General features: G+C 47.6%; 1 protein-coding gene across 2 annotated transcripts in view; it reads left to right on the plus strand.

The window, feature by feature from the left end:
* LOC132424755 (kalirin-like) overlaps window positions 1-25,206 on the plus strand; it is a 458,669-nt gene that overhangs the window by 279,193 nt on the left and 154,270 nt on the right. For both annotated transcript variants that reach the window (XM_060010783.1, XM_060010784.1), the window contains exons 8-10: window positions 1,143-1,274; window positions 3,010-3,240; window positions 21,156-21,278. In XM_060010783.1, coding sequence (XP_059866766.1) covers window positions 1,143-1,274; window positions 3,010-3,240; window positions 21,156-21,278 — 486 coding nt within the window. The remainder of the gene's footprint in view (window positions 1-1,142; window positions 1,275-3,009; window positions 3,241-21,155; window positions 21,279-25,206) is intronic.

A 25,206-nucleotide genomic window follows, 5' to 3' on the forward strand; every position in this document is an offset into this window, starting at 1 on the left:
GTTTGCTGTTTCCTGACTTGGATTAGTTTAGATGAGAAGCAATTTTATTTGTATCTATTTTTTAATGCAATTTCTCGGGTATTGCCAGTCCTTCAGGGAAACTCATTAACCATGCTTCTTTTTAGCTGGAAAGCACACACACACACACACACACACACACACACACACGCATGCAAACAGTGGATTCAAGGCTAATTTTTCAATGCATTTATGTAGGCAGCTCTTTATTGTCCTCAGATGGGCTGTTCTAGGCAATGAGATAAAAAGGTATTTAGGCAATTAATTTAAATGGAGCTGTGCACCCAGGCAAGAAGAATCACAGACAGAACCACTCCAGACTGTTGGGTGAAGAATTATTTGCATTTTAGAGGTGTATTTTCCACCCAATAAATCTGAGTGACTTCAGTTAGCTCACCCTTTGTGCATGGAGACCCATAGTCTGCCACAGTTGTTAATTTTAATTTTTAAATAATTTGATGTCTGTCAAGATCTGTATCTATATATCACAGCCCAGGAGCCACTCTAGACACAGTACAGTCTGTCCCACTGAGCTGCCCTCCCCTCTCCCACCCCTTGGGGTTCTGACCCAATAGCAGGGATCTTTTTGAGTGTTAATCTCCATTCTCTGTGGGAATGGTCTCTGCAAGTTCCCTGGGGTGCCTGGTGGGCCTGAATGAGGCATTCTTTGCTACTCTTCACAGCTCAATGTCCACACTATAAAGCACATGTGTGGAAACATCCCATTTCATTATATGTTGCCTCTCACTTGTACCTGTGAGTGTGCACAGGACAAGAAGCTCTCACATACACATGTCAGGTAGTGAGCTGTTTGCACACCTGTATTTTATCATCAGTGTGTGGATATAACCTGTTGAACATGAAGACAACTCCCACCCCCAGCAGTTTCATAACAGTCATCTTTCTTTGTGGAAACCATACTTCCTAAACAGGTACTGGGTCTGACTTCTTACCTAGGGTTGGTGTTTGTAAAATTAAAGAAAAAAGTCCACTGTCTGCAGTGGTCTCTGAAGGCTTCCAGAGTTCCTGATGCTTCTTCCCAAGGTATCTGACCGTCTGTACATAATCTGCCCGTTGCCCGCCCCCAGTGCTCCCACACTGACCCAGCCGGCATCTCCTTCCAGTTCCTGTCGGGAGTGGACGCCTGGTGCAAGATGTGCAGCGAAGGTGGCCTGCCGTCTGAGATGCAGGACCTGGAGCTGGCGATCCACCACCACCAGTCCTTGTATGAGCAGGTGACCCAGGCCTACACAGAGGTGAGAACCCAGCGGACACCCAGGGGTTCTGGCTGTGTATAGGGGTATGAGGGTGTGGCAAGAGTACCGGCCTGTGTGCTATGAAATAGCCTGAGTTGGACTAAGAAGAAGAGAGGCCATTTTTCTCCCTCTGGAGACATCTTTAAGATCCTTGATCTGTTAATGATGATGTCGAAATGCAGCCATTGGCAGGAACTGCCTTAGTGCACATGCGTGTACACACACACACACACACACACACACACACACACACACACCTACCTCACCCTATTTGTGAAGACCGGACTGTCTCTTCTGTGGAAGGACTGTAAGAAAGCAAGGCTGTGCTCCTCTGGAGTTGCTTCCTGTCTGGTGAACGGGCATGCACACACTAGCCCTGCCACCCCTTTTATGAAGCAGCTCATCAAAAAATACTAATGTTCTCACTGGAAGGTCCAGAGCACAACTCACCACAGGTTGGAGATAAGTGTTTGCAGGAGTGAGAAGCTGCTGTGGAAGTGAAGGACAAACTAAAAGGCTCTTCTGCTGAAAACTCAAAGGCTGGAAGCCTGGTACAAGTTAGAAGGGGAAAAAACTGCCTTCTTAACTCGGACCAAGCACACCTCCTTTCAGACCTTGCTGGAAGGAAAAGGCCGTTTCAACTCCAAACCAACTTTTACTTCCTTGTTAGCCAGATTAATCTGGGGTCTTAAAATTCCTATCAATACCCTAGTCACCGTGGTTTTAAATTAGAAAGGCAAGTGGCCTTTCAGATGATGCCACTTTCCAGAAATATTGCCAGGAATCCAGTGAGGAATGGCAGGGGATGTCACCCCCCCCCGGTGTCAGCACTGAGGGTGAGTGTTGGGGAACCCAGGAGCATGGACGTTGTGTCCACAATCTAAGGGTCCCTTCCTTATTCTGCGTGTTCTGGAAAGACAGGGATGTTACCACTTTCAGGAGAAGAAAAAAGGAGGTTGTAAAGAAGGAGAGCAAAAGAAGGGTAAGTATAAAAGAAAGAAAATTACAAGGAAGTAAAGGAGAGAAAAATGCTGCTGCTGATGATAAAGGTAGACTTGGTAGCCAGTACCTGCTGGGCCCTCTTCTAAGTGCCCTGCATGTGTTAGCTCGTTTAGTCTTTACCGCAATGCTATGGGGTATGTACCATTTCTATTCTTGCTTCACAAACAAGGAAACTGAGGCCCAAAGGGGTTAAGTGTCAATAACTCGCCTCTGGTCACACACCTAGAAGTTTAGAGCTAGGTAGAGGAAGGTGAGGACGGAAGAGGGAAGAGGGAGAGAGGTTTATGGTGTCAACTTATATTCAGCTTCTTTTCTGAAACGAAGATCTGCTGCCTGACCTAGTCAATGAGTCAGTCAGAATATTTATCAAGTAAATACTTACCAAGTACCAAGTGTCAGGCACTCTTCCAGGCGTGGGACGAGATAAACAAGGCAGAGTCCCTGCCCTCAGGAAGCTGAAATTCAAGGGGGAGGGACACAGTGATTCGGGGTCTCGCAGACAACTGGCTGCAGCCCCAGCACCTCCTCTCCCTCAGGATTCCGGGGTGCTCGGCCCTCCCCGGGCTGCAGGCTGGGCACTGTGGCAGCTCTGGTGGCACACTCCTTGGTTGTCATGGGTGTTGGTAGGACTGAGATTCTCAGTCCTCATCAGGGATGCCAGCAGGCTTGCCTTGCCTCCCTGTGCCCCTCCTGCCCCTCTACTCCCTGGACTTGACCTCTTTCCCTCTTACAGGTCAGCCAGGATGGCAAAGCGCTGCTGGACGTGCTGCAGCGGCCCCTGAGTCCCGGGAACTCCGAGTCCCTCACGGCCACAGCCAACTACTCCAAGGCAGTGCACCAGGTGCTGGACGTGGTGCATGAGGTGCTGCACCACCAGCGGCGGCTCGAGAGCATCTGGCAGCACCGCAAGGTGCGGCTGCACCAGCGGCTGCAGCTCTGCGTCTTCCAGCAGGACGTCCAGCAGGTAACAGACTGCTTCCCTGAGCCTGGCATCTGTCTCAGGCAGGCAGGCAGGTGGCACAAGTCCCTGACCTAGGTGATCAGGCCTGGGAACGCCTGATTTATGGAGGGAGGAGGGCAGTTCAGCCCCCGGCTTCACCCCTCCACACCATCCGGACTTGTTAATTGACGCTTCTCACTTAAGCAGCTTTACAGACAGGCCTTCTCACCCTCTGGTGTTGTGAAGGGAGGCTCAATCTGAGAGACAGCAATTCCTTGTAGTCATGACATTGTTTTCTTTGGGGGAAGCTTGACAGTCCCTCAGGCATGAGCTCTCTGGACAGCTCCAGGTCCTAGGGGGTTATCTGAGTGCTGTCAGAGCTGGACCCACAGTGTGCCCACTTCTCAGGGATGCAGGTGGCCTGCTAGGGTTGGGGTGTGGTGGGGTACAGGGCCTTTAGGGGATTCTTTGGCAAGCTTGGATTTGGGAAACCAGATTTAAAACAAGGGCTGTTGATAATTGTATGTTCTGTGATTAGAGGTTACTCCTGGCTTAATCTTTTTTTTGCGTTATTATAAGAGTCATAGCATTTTTCTTTACCACAAATAATAAAGAAATTGTTGTTTCTAACTATGAAAGGACAGCCTTGCCACAAATGCCCTTTTGGATGAAATGACACATTCTTTTTTCCTCATACTTCTCTGTCTGTCTCTTTGGGGACCCCTGGGAGCTTTTCTTTGAGGACTGATAGCTGCGGGGGAGGGAGAGCTTGTTGGGAGCTGGAGATGGAAGTTAAGGTTTAGCATCATCTCCCTGCTGGTTCACTGTGAGAGGCAGGGGTGGGAGCGCTCGTGTTCTCAGACCTTTCTGTGGCCACCTCATAATTTCAAGATTATACATATAAAATAACATTTCACTCTCCTTCCACACCTCCTGCGGTATTGACCAGATGTAATCGAAAAGTCTGTGGAAATATACATGGAAAATTGAGAGCCAACTGGACATGTCTTTGGAGTGTTGGTTCCCCTCACAGCTGTTGTTGGGGGGCCCTTGTACTGGGTATCCTGTGATAGAGACAGGTTGGAAGGAGAGCGGGGCATCCTATCAGGGGTCGTGACACCCTCTGGGTGTGGGGTCACCACCGTGCAGTCAGTCCCAGGAGTAGACAGGCCTTCAGGAGCGTCCCCCATTCTTGGGCTGCCCTAACTCCTTTGTAGCCCCTGTCCCCCGTCTGGGGCAGTGATGAGTCATCGGAGGTGACACTTCAGCCTCAGGAGAGATGGGCACTGCTTATGTGCTGGCCCCAGCTCTGAAACCCTTGTGGGGCTTGCTGGGGATGGAGAAGCAAATGCATCAGTTGTCTGCTCCTGCCGTCTGGAATTGTTCAGATCAACGTGTCATCTCTGAGCACAGGAGAGCACAGGGTTGGTCTGTGATTGGGACGGTTAGGTGGCAGCCTCCAGAGGCACACAGAAGGTGTCACCACTTCAGTGAACTTCGAGTGACTTCTGGAGATTTCTGGGCCGTGGACTGTGCAGCTTCCTTGGTGTGCTCTTTGTCTCCCTGCTGTTTTCATGGCTGTTGTACTAGGACGGGCCCTGGAGAGGGGCAGAGGTGCTGCAAGGAGGGTGGGCGAAAGGCTTCCCCATCAGGAGGGCAGCATCCTGACGCGGACTCTGGGAACAGCTGTTATCAGACTCTTCTGTGGCCATCATGACATCGACACTAAAGCTGGGGAAAAGTATAACGAAAACTACACCGGTGGCTGTTCTACATCACGCTCTAAAAAGGAGAGCATTTCTGGAATGGAGGCCCTGTCAATTCATCTCTACAAGATGAATCACAGTGTTGGCACTCACCAAAAGCAAGTAGAAGATTGTGAGGTGGATGTAAAGGGGTTTGGATTTTCCACGAGGACTGAATTCCCCAGGATGACTGATTCCATTGTTCTTTTCGGGACGTGTGAATGTGACTTCTGGGGACACGACGTCATTCACCCATTGTCCAGCTAACTCTCACTCACCAAATATCTGACACTGGGACAGATGCACGAAGAAAAATGTGAAAACCAAGGGCTGTGAAACCTGGTGTGGGTTTCAAATGCTTCCTGACACCCAAGCGCGCGTTGATGCCTGACCGGTGTCTGAGTTGGCACTTCAGAGAGCGCTGACTATGACGCACGCAGTGGTTCCAGTGATGGACTCGGACTCTGGTCTCCCGACTCCCAGGCTTACGGGAGCCTTTCCTAGTTTTCAGAATCAGACTGGACAAGCAGTTTCCCTGCTCTGTGCTCCCACGATTTTATTTAATAATACACAAACACACGCAAACAATGTTAACTCAAAGGTCAAAGTGCTATTGGAATTTTATAAATTTATCATTTTTTATTTTGCATGCTTCATCTCTTCTTTTGCAGTATCTCCTTGAGAGCAGAAGCCGTGGCTGCTGCTGTCTGGCATGAAGCTGGGGTTCTCTTTATATTTGCTGACTTGAGTTGAAATTATTATTGGAGGCCCCCTGTTTCTGCTTCTGTGAATTAAACACCATCTAGCCCTCCCTCCCAGCCCATCCAGTAGCTGCCAGTGAATAGCTGCAGTCTGTTTGCAGGAATTGTGATGTGAAAGTCTGAAGATCCCAGGTATTTCCTAACAGCCCGGGCAGAGGAGTCGGGGACATACCATCAGTGCTACAAAGTATCCTGGTACTCATCAGCTATTCAGCAAGCATGGGTCTGGGCAGTGGGCCCAGCACTGCACTAGGTTCTGGCAAGATGCCTGGTTAGGTAGAAAGGCAACAAGACATACACACTTGAAAACAGAAAGGTCCGTGCTACCCGAGCATGCCAGGCGGTGTGCAGGGCAATAGAGTGTTGATGGGACACTTACAGGCAGAGATGTGAAAAGTCAGAGTTGGTGTCTTGAAGGAGGAGAGAATTGATTGAACCATATAGTCTGGATCCAAGACCCTTGAGCACATTTGGGGTCTGGAGATGTTTACTCTGCAGCCTAAGTGGGAAGCTTGTGAGCGAGCATCGGTGGCTAGGGCGATACAGCATTACGGATAAGAGCATGGACTCTGGAGCCAGATGGCCTGAGTTTAAATCCTGCTCTGACAAGTCTTAGCCATGGGACCTTGGGCAAGTGGCTTCACTGCTGGTGCTTCAGTTTCCTCACCTCTAAAATAGGAACCGTCACATACCTATCTCATTGGACTGAAGGAGGTGCAAGCACAGCACCTGCCTAGCACGTAGTAGACCTGCAGCAGCATTGTCTCGGTTTGGTCATATCCTCTTTGAGTGGTACTCGGGTGTCTTCTGAGTCTGATGAGTTCCATTTCATTCAGTGATAAAATCTCAGAGTTCCGGGGACCTGGAAGAGCATTCAGTCTCACCTACTATAGGGTCAAGAAAATTGAGGCCCAGAGACGTAAAGCAGCTTGGCCATAACCACACAGCTAGTTGATGGTAGTGCCAGGACCAGAAGCTAAGTCTTCTGGCTCCCAGTCCAGGTGTCCTACAGAAAAACCACACAAGAGAAGAGCCAGGTGGATAGCGATGGAGAACAGAAGAGAGACAGGAGGGACACACACATACTAACGTAGAGAGGGGAAAGACAGACCACATACACACACCCTGAAACAGGGAGAGAGGAGAGACAGAGACAGACAGTGGAGGATGGGAAAGAAAAGGAGAGAGATTTAAAGACAGAGAGCAGAGAAACAGACATACCTGGGCTGGGAGGTGAAAGAGAAAGAAGAAGGTGGGGGGAGAGACAGAAGAGAAAGAGAAAGAGACAGGGACTCCTGCTAGTGGAGAGATGGGGGAGAGCCAGCCAGCCTCTCCCCACACGACTCCTTGTCCCATTGCCATTTCTGGGGGTGGTCTTTTCCCAAATAAGAATACCTTGACTAAAGCAGAGTAAAGCAGAAAGGTTGAAACCAAAGATAGACACCAGTGAATAAGAGATTCCATTTAAATATCTGCAGCCAGAATTGGCCTGACACATCATCCCTGTGCTAGCTCTCCCTTGGTTCCCAAAAAGTGTCCTCTTCCCCTCTGGGCTTTGAGGCGATGGAAATAAGTCTCTAAGGATCAAACTGGAACTTGGGTCCATTAAGCTGCAGAAAGGCATAGATAGAGTGCATCTACCATAGTGTTGCTAGTGGAATAATTTTCAGTCCTGTTGTTGTTCCAGTTTAGAGTGGAACAGTACTAAGCAACAGCCATAAGAGCATCTATGACAGCATCAGCTCACCTCCACCTTCTGTTTGTTCTTCTCTCCTAACCCTGTGGCTTCCCACAAGAATAAAGGACTCCTTTCAAGCCCCGATAGACCTGACTTTGCTGAGAAGAACAAGGAGTAGCTAGTCTTGATCTTTCTAGTAGATGCAAACTCCATTCCATTTTTTCATAGCCAGAACAACTATTGTGAGTATCACTGCAGGCCATCTGTTCTGCCTCCCTTTCTTCTTCTCCCTCCGTGTGGTGCAAGAATAAATTGGTAAAGTGCTTTGGAACACCCGTGTGCAAGGCCCTGTACTAGGAGTTGGAGGTCTCTGGCCCAAGAGAAGACATATATACCCGAGGATGTATGAGCGGCACGTGGCTATCTGGGTTCAGGGCCAAAGAAGCAAGACAACAATGGGCTGGTGGAATCAGAGCAGAGAAAGTTCCCTGTGGTGGAATGGCATTTGCACTGGTGCTTGGAGCTCAGGCAGAGGAGACGGAGGTGGGGAAGGCCAGGAAGTGGAGAGCTAAGTTATAGCCAGGGGACAGGAAGAGGAAATCTGACTGAGTGCCTACTCTTGGCAGCGATAGAGGGAGGTCAGGCTGGAAGGGTTAGGAGTGGTCTTGGTGGGGTGGGTGGGACATGACCCATTTGAGGCTCCAGTGCCTTCCCCTAAAAGTAATGTGTTTTGCTTTTAAGCAGTCCAAAGGTGAGCAAAGGAGGGGCAGTGATGTCAGAATTTTCTGGCTCAGTGATTTTCCATTCTGAATGAGTGTATTAATAGTAAAGTCCATGGTTCTTGTACTACGAATGAATCTCACCTGTTTCTATCAGGTTCTTCTGGAGCCTCCCGTGGAAAATTATAGCTTTTACTGTGTCAGCTCTTGCCTGCCAAAGAACGTGTAAAAAGGATTTGAGAGTAATTTTTTAAAACTCCATAAATTCAATCTTTTACTTGCTGTAGTGACTAAAGCCCCTTAATCATACTAAACCAGTTTGGGCGTTGTATAATCCAATTAACAGCTTTGCATAATAAAAGGTGAGCACTCTGGGTTACAAACAGCATGCTTAGTTAGAAAAAAGAGACTGGAATGATGTTGGGTCTAGAAAAGAACTCTTCTTATAAGAAGGAACGATTAAAGCATCTAAGAAGGAAAATGCTCACTCAGGGTATAGTCCCAGAGAGATGAGGGAACATACACGAGGGGGAACCATCATCAAAAATCTGGAATGCTGACTAGTTACTTGGTGGGTATGTTGGGGAGGAGATTCAGACATCAGAGGGGTGGTTGGATTCCAACCCTGAGATCTGGTTCCTGGGATTAAATATGTCTATAAAAGTTTTATTGCTCATAGCTCAGGATTCATCATCTTTATGAGCAATTGAGCATCTAATCACTTCACTTATCTTAATTAATCTTCCAACACTATGAAGCGGGTGATACTTTGGTCCTCATCTTATCAATACTAATGAGGAAATTGAGGCTTAGAAAGGTTAAGTAAACTTACACAAGGTCACACAGCTAGTGGCAGAGGAAGGCTATAAACCCAAGTCCACTGAATCTCTAGGTCCATGCTCTTAGCCTCTCTGCTATGCCCTGGGCCCTATGTTAAGTGGTGGGAAGGCAGAGAGACACGGATCCTGCCCTTGAGGGGTTTATAAGTTAGTGCAGGGCTCAGAGGGCCCTGATAGATTGCTTGGTCCCAAGGGATCAGACTTGCCGTGTAGCCGCTGACAGCTGAGATTCATCCCTAAGTCATCCCAGGGGTCATTCATCCCTGGGTCATCCCAGGAAGACCCACACAGGCAGTCATACTCACACGCAAACACTCTTTCCCACCTGCTCCATCATTATAAAATGGCTCTCTACAGTTATTTAGCTCTAACACAAATGTCCCTACGACAGGCACTACCCATTCTCACTTGTTTTTCATAACCATAATTACGTTAACTCAGTGTTGCTGATGCTTTTCTTTGTAGCATATGTCTTGAATAATGTCCGTTTGCCCATGGTCGTATTTAGCAGTATTAAAGTTCTCAATTAAGTTTTGATGGTGATAATCCAATCCTTCGAATACATTCAAGTGGATAATAGATGATTCTATTATCATCTATCATCTTTCTGGCAGGGTGAGAGTCCAGAAAGTGAGCAGGGTTGAGGCTTGGCTGAATTGGGGGAGGAAGGGAGGGGAGAAAGAGAGGGCTCTGCTGGTCAGGGTTGCTTTCTGATTGGAGTGAGGATGGGGAAACTTTCTCATCTGCCTCTTTGGTGTCACTGATCTTAGAAGGGGTGCTCCATCCCTCTACCCATAGTAGGAGGCTGGAACCAGAGGGTCTGTTCCAGTCTTCTCCATGTATCCTCCAGCTAGAATTGATAGGGCTGGGAAATGGGCTTCAGAGGCCTGCTCCTGATTTGCTGAGACCCTCCTGCCTGGAATTTCATGGACCCTTCACACTCTGTACCTCACCCCCATTCCTCTCTGTCCTGCTTTCTGCCTTCTCTTCCCTTGCCCATCATGGCCTTTCCCTGGGTGCTCACTTTGATTTTCTGAATGCAAACTCTGTTGTGACTGAACAGTCACCCTTCTGTGATGAGTACCTTCCAAGGAAGGACCTGGGTGCCTCCACCTGGCAGGGTTGGGAATCAGGTGGGTCCTGGGAGGCAGTGAGAGAAGGTTCCTCCCCAGGAGTTACTGAGCCTCAGGGCTTTCTTGATACACAACAATTTTAAACACCTTTAATGTCCTCAATTCCTCTTTTATTACTATGTTAACAAATGACTAGACAGTCACCATCCAAGGTCACTTCTTTCTGATAACCCCTATGTTCTGCATGTCCTTGACCTCAACATGCTATTTCTGGAGCTTTGAATACCAGGCTAAAGGATAAAAGACTCACACTTTATAACTTGTGGGGAACTATTGAAAGATTTTGACCAGAGAAAACAGGTGATCAGAGTGAAGGTCTGAGGTCATTTAGTGCCAGAGGAGGACTGTGTTGGAGTGGGAAGATCCTAGGGCCACGGTCATGGGCTAAGGTGATGGAACAAGGGTAGATTTGAGAGCATTTATGAAAAAAAAAAATCACTGGAAATTGCCGTCCATTTTGTTAGAAGACAAGGGTGGTGTCAAGTGTGAATATGGGACTGTATTTTTTAAAGTGGGGTTCTTGGACCTGTTGGAGAACCCAACTCAGGTCCACTTGTCCAATGCACAGCAAAGCCAATCTACCGACACCGAGTTGTAGTGAAGGAAACTACAGAGTTTATTGTAGGGCGACAGGCAAGGAGAATAGGAAAGTCGAGCTCAAAAGACCCAAACTCCTTGATAATTTTCAGGAAAGGGCTTTTAAAGGCAACATTAGGGGTGAGAGTCACAGGGTGTGTGATCAGCTGGACATTCTGATTGGTTGGTGGTGAGGTAACAGGGTGATGTTTCAGGAATCTTAGTCATCAACCTTCTGGTTCCAACCAGTCTGGGGTCTGCTGCTTGTGGTCAGCATGTAGTCACCGTCCTCCACTGGATGGGGGTTGTAGTTTCTGCAGAGCAACTCAAAGATATGCACCAGATTGTTATCTGCATCCCTTCAGGAGGAACTGGGAGTCTGGTGGCTCTGTTGTTCTAATCATTACGCATGAGCCTCCTCTTTGGAACTTGGGGAAGGCCAAACCAAAACCGGGAACTTGGAGGGGCTTTTGTATCCAGGAAGACCTCACAAGGTCCTGCTCAGTTTCAGTTCCCCCTTTTCTTTGATGTTCCTCAATCCTGAGGGGAACAGGGGCAGGACAAGAAAAGGAATACAGTTTTGGATAAAGAGGTTAATCATAAACCCGGCAGGGGAACTCATTTTAGGGGGACTCAGTTTCAGACCCCTGACGTTAAGATCATCTGGGCAGAGTAGGATCTTGTTAAGAACAGGTTATCTGACCCTACTATATACTTTTTGGTTCGGTATCTGTGGATAAGGTGGTGCCTAGGTTTTAGAATGAACCCCAAGTGATTCTGAAGCGGTCTAAAGTTTGAGAACCTCTGACTTGAGAGATTCAGTCCTTAGTGATGAAAAGTGTGGTGACACCACAAACAGGAATCAAAGGCACCATGTGAGGAGATGCTTTCAGGGAGATGTCAAAGACAAAGACAATTTCCAGTCACCTCAGCCTGTTGGGAAGGGACAGGTGTGGGCTGCCTGGGAGTGGAGGGGTCCAAGGGAGGGAGGCAGCTGGTTTCTTAGCCGGCTTCCACCCAACATCACATTTGTCAGGGCAGAGGACTGCGGTTCTAAGGGGGAAGAGAGTCTGTACACCTGCTAATGAGTTTCAGCTGAGCCCTCTCAGAAAAATGATGGCTTTTCCCGCCATAGCAAGACATTTATTTTGATCATACTTGTTCCAAAGAGGGGACAGAAAATGAATTGGTGGTAATTGGTCATTTCAAGTGGTATCCGCATGCTCTCCAGTCTCAGCTGTCGGGGAGCGGGGTGGTGCCGGCAGAGAATGAGCTGCTCCCCTTCAGAACTAGTGCTCAGTGTGCTGTGCAAGGAGACAGAAACAGTGATTTGATGGCTGTCCTGGGCGCTCACACACGTCATGCGCACTTGAGCTTTTAACAGAACAAAATGCGTGTGGGCACCGACGGCATGCCAACTCTCCTTCCCGACCTCAGAATATCGGCTTCTACAGAGTCACAGGGTTGGGGCTGGGCACTGGGAGGTAACAGCTGAGGGGGGCCATTCTTCAGTTTACTTAACACAACAGAACGCCTTGCCCGTTTTATCATGGATCAAATTATGACACAAACTTAATAACATATTTCAAATAAGATGATTGATCAGAGAGAGCCAGGGAGGGAATCAGAGAGTTGGGATTCTGATTTCACAACTATTTGCCAGACAGCTCCCTTTCCTTTAATGGTTTTTGCCCTTTATCACACAGGAAGTTCTCACATCAGGTTGAGTTCATTCACTCATTTATTCAGCAGATGCTCTTTGAGAACATAGCGGTGAACCAAACAAAGCCCCTGCCCGTGTGGAGCTTACATTCAGGAGGGAGAGAACACCATCACAAACAAACAAATAGCTCATGGGTGCTAGAATGACAGCAGGTGAGCTGAATGAATAAGCCGCGGGGTGTGTTTAAGAAGAGATTCCAAGCATGTGAAATGGGACGTACAAAGTCCTTGGGACCAGAATGAGCTGGGTGCATTCATGAAAATAGGAGGATGGCCAGAGAACCTGGTGAATAGAGAGGAGGGAAAAGGAGTAAACAGTTGGAAGAAATGGGCTGGGTCCAGATCACATCAGGCCTTATAAGCTATGGAGAGAATTTGGATTTTCTAAGTGTGATAGGAAACAGTTGTAGAGTTTCGATAAGAGGAATGTCATGACTTGATTCTTGTTGAAAGAAATGTTATATTCAAAGATCTGGCTACTGTGTGGAGGGAGTAAACGGAGGAAGACCACCTACAGGGCTGATTGAGTGAATGAGGAAAGATGGTGGCTGGGACTAGGGTGGTTTTGAAGGAAATCAGTGTACAGGAAGGAGTAAGTAAGACAGGCTTGCAGCTAAGCAGTGAATTGTGGTGCTTTTGCTGATACAAGGAAAACTGGGAGAGGAGGGGAGTGGGGCAGAAGGGAATAAAGAGTTCTGGTTTAGATATGTTAAGCTTAAGGTGCCCATTATAAACCAAACTGGAGAGGAAGAGTAGGCAGCTGGGTACATGAGTCTCAGTCTCAGGAGAGAATTAGGGCTGGAACTGTGAATATGGAAATTAACCAGCACATAGATGATATTTAAAGCCACGGAACTGGGTGAGATCATCTAGGGAGTAAGAGAAGAGAAAGAAGAGGTCCAGGGATGAGCCCTCAGGCATTCCAAAATTTAGAGCCTGGGAAGACTAGGAGGATTCAGAAAAGTAGACAACAATGGAGATCAGTGAGCTGGGGGAATCCTCAGTGAGATGGCGTCTCAGGAGCTAAGGAAGAGGTGTTTCCAGAAAAGGGAGGCTCTTCCTCTTAGGCGGGGCTGAGCAAGGTGGGTCTCTGCAGGGTGGGAGGGCCGCAGTGGTCCAGGGAGGTCAGAGTGGAGTGGGCTGAGGATGGCTTTGGTGGGAGGGCATCCCAGCACTGGGAGTCCTCAAGGAGGGGTGGTCCAGAGCAGAGCGAGGAGGGAGTCCCTGTGCAGGCACTGCCTGGTGCAGGTGTTGGAGCCCAGGCAAGGTGAGCAGAGCAGAGAAGCGTGGCCTGGCATAGGTGTCAGGTGCATAGGTGCAGACAATGAGCAGGTCAAGGAGGTCATCCCCGAGGGGCAGGGGCTGTGCAGTGTCACAGCCTGGGCAGAGGGAGGAGGGCATCCATGCAGGGAGGGCAGCCCAGCTTAGAGGATTGGAATCTAAACAGGCTGAGGAGGTATCCACACAGGGGGCTACCCAGAGGAGGTTTACTAGGAGGGGCTCTTGGAATCAACCCCTGAGGAAGGGAAGGGAAGAAGGAGGATTAGACAGAGAGTGAAGCTGAGCTGCAGCGTCATCTCAAGGGAATCCTCAGCCAGCCCTACCGGGCGTTCTGAAGATTATCTCAGGTTGGGGAGTGAAAACTGGGTCTTTGTACTCTGGAGTCTGTCACTGGGCACGGGTCAATGTAAGAAGGGGCTTTGGGCAAAACCACTCTCTTCAGCCCAGGGTAATAATCCCCAAAGGGGACTGACACCCAAGGCTGTCTGCCTGCTGGTGACACTCTCAGCAGGGTGGTAAAAAGTCCTTTGTGGCACATCACAGCATCTGCAACCTCCATGGTCTCGAACTACCTCCTTCAAATACCTATTAATCGCAAAGGAATAAGAGTGACTTTCTAGAAGAAGGCTGGAAGACACTACCCTGACCCGGTGATCAAAGTTAACATCATGAGTAATGGGGGCAATTCAAATTATATCCCACCTGATAGAATGCAGTGGGAAGAACAAGAATCATTTCTGTGTTATTCCTGATTCCGATCATGAGGAAACATCAGACAAACCCAAACTGAGGGACATTTTGTAAAGTAATAGACCTGTAACTATTAAAAGTGTCAAAGGCAGGAAAGTCAAGGGAAGCCTGAGGGACTCTTCCAGATTAAAGGGACAACTAAGCATGACACATGCTTCTGGCCTGCATCCTTTTCCTCTAAAAGTCAGTGTTGGGACACATGGGAAAACTTGAGTAAGGTCTGGGAACCAGATGGTAGCGTTGCTGCCAGAACCATTTGGGTTTGAATCCTGACTCCACTATTTAGTAGCTGTGTGAGATCAGGCAAGTTAACTAACCACTCTGAGATTCATTTTCTTCATCCAAACATGGGGATAATAACTCTCACCAGCCCAGGGTTGTGGTAAGATAGTATAGATGAGATGGTGAGCGTGTGCCCTGGCCTAGTGCTGGACAAAGAGTGAGCCCTCCATAGCCTTTCCTTCTGAGGAGGGGAACTGCCCTACCCTCAATGTAATAAAATCATTAAATATTTGAGTTGGAGGGAGATTTAGGGAGATGATGTGATCCAACAGTCTCATTGGAGAAAGTGAGGTTCAGAGAGGAGAAGGCACACACCCAGCTGGGCCACAACTGGTTAGGGGCAGAGCTGGGGTGAGAACCCAGGTTCCTCTGTAAGTTGTGCTGTCTTTAATTTAGAATGATCATGATGGTACCACATTTTAATGATGCTTTAGGAACCTAAAGCACTTACATATTAACAGAGCTTAGACACCAACTTAAAACTTTGTGCAAAGGTGGTTGCCTCTAAATGCAGGGGCCTCCTGCACTGGGCTGGGAGATCCTTGAGGTCTTCTCCAACACTAAGATTCTATCATGTTAGAAGAATCCAAAAAATCAGAGTCCTGGGACAGAAAGCAGCTAGGCCCTTGATTTTCTCCCGTTAACTCGGTTGTATTCATGGCCACTGTTCAGAAAATATCAATAGTTCTCTTCAAAAGGACTTTTCTCTTCTCCTTAGCAGCTAGAAAGGACTGTCTCCTCCCCTGAAAAGTACTCTGTCTTGATTGTATGCTGGTTGGAATAAACACAGTTAGATGAGGAAGAAAGGGAGTGATTAGGGAATTATGCATAATGGCTGTTAGATTGGCTCCCAGATCCGGTTCAGGATGTGAGTATCTCTCTTGGAAAAGGCTGTTCCGGGAAAGGACTAATTCCGGTTGAAAAGCTGGGGCATGAGAAAGGAGAAAGAGCTTTACACGTTGTTTGCAAGACTGCCGGCCTGCCTTCGTGGGGAGGAGTCCCAGGCTGACCAGGGCTGTTGTTTCCAGTGATGGGGCAAAGATCAGGTCTCCTGCTGAATGCGCTGGCACAGCTTCTCCCAAGACAGTAGGCAGCCGTATTTGTACTTGACAACCCATGGCTATAAACATTCATTGAGTATCTTCTGAGTGTGCAGTGCTGATGGGGAGACTGGGGGCAGGCGAGGGATGAAAGGGCAGGATACAGTGGTGAAAACCCCATCCTTCTTCGGGAGCTACCTACCTGCCAAGTGGGGCAGTGGAGAGAGGGTGGATACACACAAAGGGAGAACTTTGAATGCAGGCTGTGAGAGGTACTAAGAGTTACCTATCTAGGGAGTACGGAGCTGGAGACATTCACCCCAAAGTTGTGTGTTGGGGCAATGAGTTTTGAGTTGAGTTGAGTTCAACATATCTCACGCGAACCCCTCTGTGCTGAGTACCATGCTGTGTCCAGGAATCACAGGGAGGTCAGAGTCTAGTGGGAGAGACCAGCCTGTGGGCAATAATCGTGGTTTGAACAGAACAGAGAAGAGTGACACCACCCCAGCCTGAGTAGATTGTTAAAGAGAAAAGGCTTTCCAAAACTAGAGTTTGAGGTGGCACTTAAAAGATGAGTAAGAAGGAGCCCGGGAAGTGGATATAGGGAGAAAAAAGAGATGGACATTTCAAGTGAAGTGGAAAATAGCAAGAACAAAACTCAGGAGGTGAGAGCGGTTTTTGGGGGTGTTGAGAGGTGGGGCAGGAACTCATTGGAGGTGGGGCTGGGAGGGGTGGGCGTGTCACAGAGGACTTTGCATGTCAGGTTAAGGGGCTCCTCAAAAACTATACCCCAGTGAAATGCCTTAAAGAATGCAAGGTGTAACTCCATGTAAGCCTAATTTATATTCTTCAGGTAGATTTTGTGTCCCTCACTTTTTTTTTATCATTAGGATCTGGCTATATTAGAAATTCATAATTTATTTTTAAACCTTAGTGTATAAAATTACTCCTTTGAAATTAAAGGCACATCTTGCCAGAATGAGATTGACAACTATCACTGGGTGCTACTTCCCACTCAAGTGCAGAGGCACACCTGTCATTTATCAAAACCAGAGCGTGGGGCTTCCCTGGTGGCGCAGTGGTTGAGAGTCCGCCTGCCGATGCAGGGGACACGGGTTCGTGCCCCGGTCCGGGAAGATCCCACATGCCGCGGAGCGGCTGGGCCCGTGAGCCATGGCCGCTGAGCCTGCGCGTCCGGAGCCTGTGCTCCGCAACGGGAGAGGCCACAGCAGTGAGAGGCCCGCGTACCGCAAAAAAAAACCCCCAAAAACAAAACAACAACAACAAAAAAAACAGAGCATGAGTATGAAAATTGAAAGAAAACTTAACCAAAAAACCTGTCATCTTTGTGCTATCCCTTGTGACTCACTTGCTTCTGTACCAGTGACAAGTTCCTCTTCCTGGGGGTCAGGCTTCCACCTGCTTCTGCATCACCCCCAGGCCCCATCACCAAATCCTGGCTGTTCTCTCCCCTAAATATTACTGAAACCTGTCTCTCCACGGACACTGCTACTGGCCTCGCCTGAGCTACCATCGCCTCTTGTCAGGATTTCTGCAGGAACCTCCTGTTTTCCTACCTCTGTTCCTGTCTTCCAACAACTGATTCTCCACAAAGCAGTCAGAGCAATAATTTTTAAATGCAGATCTGATGGTGTCTTTCTCCTCCTTCAGCCCTTCAGTGGCTCTTAGGCTAACGCTGGAGTCAGACTCAGCACACCAGGGCTCAGCTCTACCTGGTGCCTGCCGCCTCGGGGCACATTTCCTACTACACCTACTCAAACCATGCTGATCTTTTCAATTCCTAATTTGGTTAAATCCTACTGTCTCTCAGGCCTCACTTCTTCAGAGTGGACTTCGCTGACTGTTGGCACTTTTCACCCTTGCAATTAATGATGAATTGTGATCTCATATCTAGTGCTCGTTACCCACCTAGACTGAGTTCCTGGAGTCAGGGCCGAGCCTGCCTTGTTCAATCCTGCAGGCTGGGCTGTCCTAGTGCCTGGCGCTAGGCCACCATGAGGCTAATAATAAATATCTATTTGAATATGTGAATAGTTGTAGCCCACACGTGCTTCTCTGCATCCTGAAGACTCTTCCTTCAGACAAAAACAAAAGGAAAAAACCTCCTATTGTTGGAAACACTTAAATACCAATTCAAAGCCATCAATAGGTATGATTAACTATCATCCTGTACTATCCTAACTACAACTGATAATTGACTATTTTAAGTAAGATCTTTTAGATGAGAGAAATTATATAGGGACCAGCTAATAAGGGGTACCTTGATGGGTGCTTACACTTTGATAGGGTCCAGGGTAAGGCTAGAAACTCAATTTATTCTTCAACCAGTGATGTTCAGATTCTGGGACTCACCAGACTTCCAGTGCTGCACATTAATTTACAGTGTGTCACATAATTGTTAGACACCACCGGTGTCTGTTCAGAAGCACATTTCTCTGCTGTGCAGTCCACGTAGGAAGCTGGATTGTGTTCCCAGGGTTGGGAACCATGAAATCAAAGGTCAAGAGTGCATATGGCCTAAGTATTTGTACCAGGCCATGCTGGCTCTAAACAAAATTGTCAGAAGTCAACATTTTGAAGAGCGCATCATATATTGATTCTGTTTCTCTGTCCTCAGATGCTTTTTCCGTCTCTCTATATTACTAAAGTAATCTTGTTCACGTCCTAAATCATTTGCTTTTGTTTTGTTAAATTGATTTCCCTGCAGTCCCTGACCCGGCATTGAGGTTGCATGTGTTTTCCGCACAGCTCCAGTTCTAATGGCAGCAGCTGTACTAAATGGAGGCAATGTAACATCACAGAGCAAAGTTATGTTTAAACTAAGTAAAAGCCTCTCAAATATGAAATAGATTTTTAAGTGGTTAAGGTAGAGCTGATTAAGTAAACTAAGTGTCACTAACTGAAAACTAATTGACATTTTAAAGAAAGCAAAATAAACAGGAAACAAATTGCTTTTTTAAAAAAGTTTAAAAGTTGTGAAAGCACCCCCAGGGAGTATAAAAGCTAACCATTTGTGAACTAGTAGATGAAAAACATTTGTCTCTAACCAATTTGCTTTAGAATATTTATTAAAGCTAGAGATTAAAAATGAAAATGAATAAAATAAAATTCATGAAAAAAAGTGCCAGACAAGTCACACTTAACTGCTCGAAACAAAATTTTAAAAAAAAATTGTAACCTGAAAATACGTCATAAATTTCAAAGCACTCATGAAAAGCTATAAGAGGGCTCCTTTGTATATAAAAATTATCTCCAACCTTCAGTTCATTCTCAAAAGGGGATTAATAAAAGTTTAAATGTGCATAAACATTATAAAACTACGCTATCCATGGTACACAATATATGAGAAACTTTGTGACTAGAAATGTTTGTCTTTGACCTTGCATGCTGACACCCATCATCCTTGTCCGGTATAGAATGGGATCAAATTGTGGCAAATCAAGTAAAAATGCACTCTCCTGACTTTTGTTGCTGAAATATCACCATAAGTAACTCAAGAGAAAAGTAGGCTCTTCTTTATTCTAAGAAAAGAATATCTAAACTTCCTTTCAGTGCTGCCTTTCAGAGTTTGCAAAAGGTAAAAATTCAGTTCATTTACTATTGTAATTTCTTTTTACAGATGTGCCTCCAGAATATTAAAAAAATACTGCCAGAATTTGTTAAAGTGTTTAAAACCTTTTTAAAATTGAAGTATAGTTGATCTATAATATTGTGTTAGTTTCAGGTGTACAGCAAAGTGATTCAGTTATATATATATTTTTTCAGATTATTTTCCATTACTGGTTATTACAAGATATTGAATATAGCCCCATGTGTTATATAGTAAATCCTTGATGCTAAAGTGCTTAAAATCTTTACACTAATGTTTAGATAAAGTCATTTTTGCAAAAGCCTTCTTTTTTTCTTCATTTTAGTGGACAATTACCTGACCTGGCTTTGTACCATGCAATTTTGTTAAACCTCATTTTTATATTCATATGTGCATTTCTCTACCCAATACCATCTTGGTATGGCTTTATGATACTGCCACCTAAGACTTTGAAAGCTTCCATACTTTTTACAATTGCAGGCATAAATTTATCTCAGATGTCAGAGGAAGTGACGCCAAAGGCTAAATTCCGTAGAAACAGAACTCTCATGTCTGCAGTCCAGGCAATGATTTGGTCTCTCTGCTTGCCACAGGGCAATCTGTAGAAAAAAACAGAATTAAAGTGCCCTTTTAAACAGGGCTAGTTCATCTAAATCATTTTCCCAAAAGTCATTCTACAATCTGAGAAAGCTAGTACCTCATTAATCAAATGTTTAGTTGACGTTTACTATAGTAGGAATAGAGTGGGCTTAGTTGAGTCTTGGCAGGATCTGCAACAGGTGTGTCTGTGCTGTAATTCTGATTCAGCTGTGGCCATCTGATTTAGTGAGTGCCAACTCCTCAGGGCCCTAATGAACTGCTTCTCTTCTCCCCGGAGGCACACATTTTTGTTGGGTTATGTGGACAAATGCAAAATGGGCTAAAGGCTTTGATCCTCCCTACATTTCGAGGCTTTTACTAAGGGCTTTCCACTCCCCTGTCAAGTACCCCTCAGGACAACATATTTTCTCACCTTCTAAGCATGGCCTCACTCATCCCTCTACTGCTCCAGCCACCTGTTTTCTAGCTTCTCACAACTCCGAGGAAAATGTCTTGAGGCCAAATCGCTAGACCTTAAGCCTGGAGAACATGGAGTCTCTGCTGCTACCCAAGAGCATCATAGATACTAAAGACCTTACTTTATTTTGTTGGTTGGTTGGTTGGTTGATGTTGATTGGGGAAGAAAGGTGGAAAGAAGCCAGAGAGGGCAGTTGTCCTGGTGATCAGCTCTCTTGAGCGTAGCTCCAGTTAGGGACTGACTACTCTGGACTTTGCTCCCAAGATTAGGAAGGGAGTCCCAGGAGAACAATGAGGTAGGATCCCCATGACTTGATGCCACTGCCATGAGCATTTTTATGGTGGAGTGAGTGCCAAGGAACTGCCCTGACCTGACACTGCTTAATTTCCTGCAAATGTGTCTGACTTTATATGGCTGGAGTCAAAGTAGTGAGAGGGTTAAACTGTGCCTGGCGGTCTGTGTAACTTGTTTAAAATAATGGGCTAATTAAGGCTGAGAAAACTGAGAAAGTGATGAGGGGATATTCTGGAGATCAAAGAGGAAGAGCTGAACTTAGTTAAGGGTGGGATTGTTGTATTGCCAATGACAGTAATGAAATCCCTGTGTCCACCGTGGATTGAACATTTACACCTGGACTGCTGCTTTCTGATTGGGACGGGCGGGGAGTCTAATAGCCTAGCAGTCACACATGTTGTCACGTGTCTTTTGCCAAGAAGTCATTGTTTCTGTCTTCCTTCTCTGACTAGGTGTTAGACTGGATTGAAAACCACGGCGAGGCCTTTCTCAGCAAGCACACAGGGGTCGGGAAGTCTTTGCATCGAGCCCGGGCCCTGCAGAAGAGGCACGATGACTTTGAAGAGGTGGCTCAGGTGAGATGCTGTGTATGGTTGTATGCGTGTGTGGAGCGCTGAGGGAGACCAGGGCTGTGGCTTTGGTGTTTGGTGGGGCACGTTGGGTGGATAGCCCATGGCTTCTGGGCTGCCTTCCCGCCTGATGCAAGGAGACCCTTGTCTGCTCTAGGATCACTAGGTGAGTGGTAAATTAGTATTTTGTCAACTGTGATCAGTTGCAGTAGAATGAGTAAGGCAGGGAAGGGGCAGCTGGGAAAGGTATCACTAAGGGATGGAGAGGTGGTTGCTGCCAGAGTAGTGAGGGTGACAAAGCTAGAGTTTGCCACACATCACGGCTTTAGCCAGGGCTGGCTCTGATTCCATTACACAGGCAGCCCTCAGTGGGGGAGTCCTGCTGGGCATTGTCCAGAGCCCCAACCTCACCCGGGGAGGTGACCAGCCCCAGACAGATGTGAGCTGTGGGTGTGAAAGGAGAGGGCCTGCCAAGAGCCAAAGGAATCTGCTGGTGGACAGGAAGTAGTGGGAGTGGACCTAGGGGAGCTGCAAGGGATGCTGGAGGGTGAGAGGCCTGACGGAGCCAGAGAGACCGTGTCAGCAGCGCCCTGAACCTGCGGAGGCAGGTAGATGAGACCCAACCTATGGGATAAAGAAAACCTCATAGAAAACCTCTGTGCACTGTTGGTTGGAATGTAAAATGGTGCGACCACTGTTAAAAACTGTATGGCAGGGCTTCCCTGGTGGCGCAGTGGTTGAGAGTCCGCCTGCCGATGCAGGGGATGCGGGTTCGTGCCCCAGTCCGGGAAGATCCCACATGCCGTGGAGCAGCTGGGCCCGTGAGCCATGGCAGCTGAACCTGCGCATCCGGAGCCTGTGCTCCCCACCAGGAGAGGCCACAGCAGTGAGAGGCCCGCATACCGCAAAAACAAACAATCAAAAAACAGTATGGCAGTTCCTCAAAAAATTAAGCATAGAATTACCATATGATTCAGCAATCCCACTTCTGAGTATATACCCAAAAGAATTAAGAGCAAGGATATGAAAAGATATTTGTACACCCATGTTCAAGCAGCATTTTTCACAGTAACCAAAAGGTGGAAGCAACCTAAGTGTCCATCGACAGATGAATAGATAAACCAAATATTGTATATACAGGGCTTCCCTGGTGGCGCGGTGGTTGGGAGTCTGCCTGCTGATGCAGGGGACGTGGGTTTGTGCCCTGGTCCGGGAGGGTCCCACGTGCCATGGAGCGGCTGGTCCCGTGGGCCATGGCCGCTGGGCCTGCGTGTCCGGAGCCTGTGCTCCACAACGGGAGACGCCGCAGCGGTGAGAGGCCCACGTACCGCAGGAGAAAAAATATATATATATATTTTATATACATATAGTGGAATATTATTTGGTCTTAAAAAGTAAGGAAGTATGACACATGCTACAGCTTGGATGAACCTTGAAGATACGATGCTATGTGAAATGTCAGTCACCAAAGGACAAATATCGTATGAGTCCACTTATATGAAGTACCTAAAATAGTCAAATTTATGGAGATAGAAGGTAGAAGGGTGGTTGCCAAGTGCTGACGGGGAGTTATTATTTAGTGGGTGCAGAGTTTCAGTTTTGCAAGGTAGAGATTTTTGGAGATGGATGGTGGTGATGGTTGCACAACAGGGTGGCTCAGCGCCCCTGAACTTTTAAGTTTTCTGTTACGTTTATTTTACCACGACCACCAGTACCACCACCACAAGAACAAAAACCAGCCTCGTAGCCACACAAGGATCTTTTACAGCATGAGCTGGACTGTGCCAACGTGATACAGACACAGGCCCAATGTGCCTCTGGTGGACAAGATGTATTACAGACCCAAAATATCTGGGAGGCCAGGCATTCTGGTGCCTGTCCAGTCTGTTAGGGGGCATAGGATGGGAGAGGGTCATCCAGACTCCCTGCCTGCTGAGAGTGGGCATTGTGGTACCTGGGACCATCTGTTGGACTAGAGCCATCCCATAGCTTTGGTGCCCCTGCATTCTGGCTGTCCTGTGGTTCAGCCCTCCTCACCTGGGGAGGACATCCCCAGAGCCACCCACCGCCCTGATCCAGCCCACTCCTCCTTGCTCTCTTACTGCTGTGGCCTCATAGGCAATGCCAGCTGTGGTCACAGGCCCATGAGGGGGCTGTCATTTTTGTGTGTTGTTACAACCAAACAAGCCTCGTGGCCTCCCCAACCTCAACCTCATTTCTCCCAGTTGCTCCTCCACCGTCTCGCTGGTGCCTGATATGCCCTTCCCATGGGACAGTGCCTTTCAGTTAGTGCCAGAAACACATTAACTTAAATTCATACTAAAGAAAGAATTGACACATTTTTGAGAGCTTATGGGCCTATTAAGTGTTTTATCTCCCACCAACCCTGAACGATAGACAGTATCAGCCTTGTTTTATAGAAGACGACACTAAAGGATCAGAAAGTCCTGCGTCATCTAGCTTGTCATCTAGCTTGTCGGTGGTTCTGTGGGGATTTCAACCCAGGTGTGAGTCCAGACTCGTGTTCTCACCCTCACCCCATGCCGTCCCTCTTTACTGAGGTGGAGGAATTGGGTGTAAAATTCATTGCCAGTGTCCTCGTGGAAAGTACAGGGCAGGGCTTCCCTGGTGGCACAGTTGTTGAGAGTCCGCCTGCCGATGCAGGGGACACGGGTTCGTGCCCCGGTCCGGGAAGATCCCACATGCTGCGGAGCAGCTGGGCCCGTGAGCCATGGCCGCTGAGCCTGCGCGTCCGGAGCCTGTGCTCCGCAACGGGAGAGGCCACAACAGTGAGAGGCCCACGTACTGCAAAAAAAAAAAAAAAAAAAAAGTACAGGGCAAAGAGCAGGAATGGGGTAGGGGAAGCTTCCCCTGTCACAGGCATTATTTTCCCTGGTCCTGCCAACGAGTAATCTTTTGATATAATTCACTTGTCTCTGCCTCTGCTTCCTGTTAAGACTGTCTTTACAAGAGAGAAGAGGGAGTGTACCTTCCAAAAGGCTCCTGCTTTTAGGAGGTTTTCGGAGGATGTGGACCACAAAGGGAACACCTCAGTGAAGGGCCATGAGATCACTGCATCATTCTCCTGTAAATAGACCGCCAGAGATGGGTCTCGTAGTCTGGAAATGAATCCTGTCTTGTTCCCTCATCCCTATTTTGGGGAAGGGTGTGGGCAGTGGAGCTGCCCAGCATCCTGGAATTGGTAGTCCACATAGGAAAACCACCTCCAACCATGGCCAACGCAGGTGGGTGGTCAGCAGCCACCTGCCTCAGCCCTGCTTTTTTCTGTGCAGCGTGACCATCACGCTCAGGTACTGAGAAAGGGGGCAACCCAGGCAGGAAAGGGCGCTCTTTTTCTTGCTTCTCTCCTCACTAGGTGAGGGCTGCTGGGGGGAGAGAAGTGAATTTAGTCAGGAATTGGATAATTCTTGAGTTTGTCAGAGATCAGTGACGCACAGTGAAAGAATTAGAAACCTGTTCCTGGTTGTTGTGGGCTGCTGCTTATGAGATACGGGCAGGAGGGGCATCACGCATGGGGTGAAGGAGGAGACTGGGGACCGCTGGTCAGCAGCACTACGCAGGGTCATGATTCAGTGAAGGAGCTTCTTTCAGCTTTGTGATCTTATGATCCTTTGACCTGAGGCTGGTATGACAAGGGAACCCTGAGCTCCCATTCTCTGCATTCAGATTTTAAAAATTGTCTTGAGTCAAAGAAGGAAGAGAGCTGTTTCATCTGTCACCACTGAACATGTGCCCTTCTGCAGGGTTACCCGTGGGGAGGGGTCCAGGGGCAGCATAAAGGCCCTGAACGAACACCTCTCCACTCTTGGGATAGTGGGGGCACCTCTGATCCTCACCATTGGTTACTCTTTGGAGTAAAGACATTTAAGGCAGTCATTAAAATAAATACAAATGATACCTGTGAAGAATGAAT

Source organism: Delphinus delphis, chromosome 4 (genome assembly GCF_949987515.2).
Source record: "Delphinus delphis chromosome 4, mDelDel1.2, whole genome shotgun sequence".
Taxonomy (NCBI): domain Eukaryota; kingdom Metazoa; phylum Chordata; class Mammalia; order Artiodactyla; family Delphinidae; genus Delphinus; species Delphinus delphis.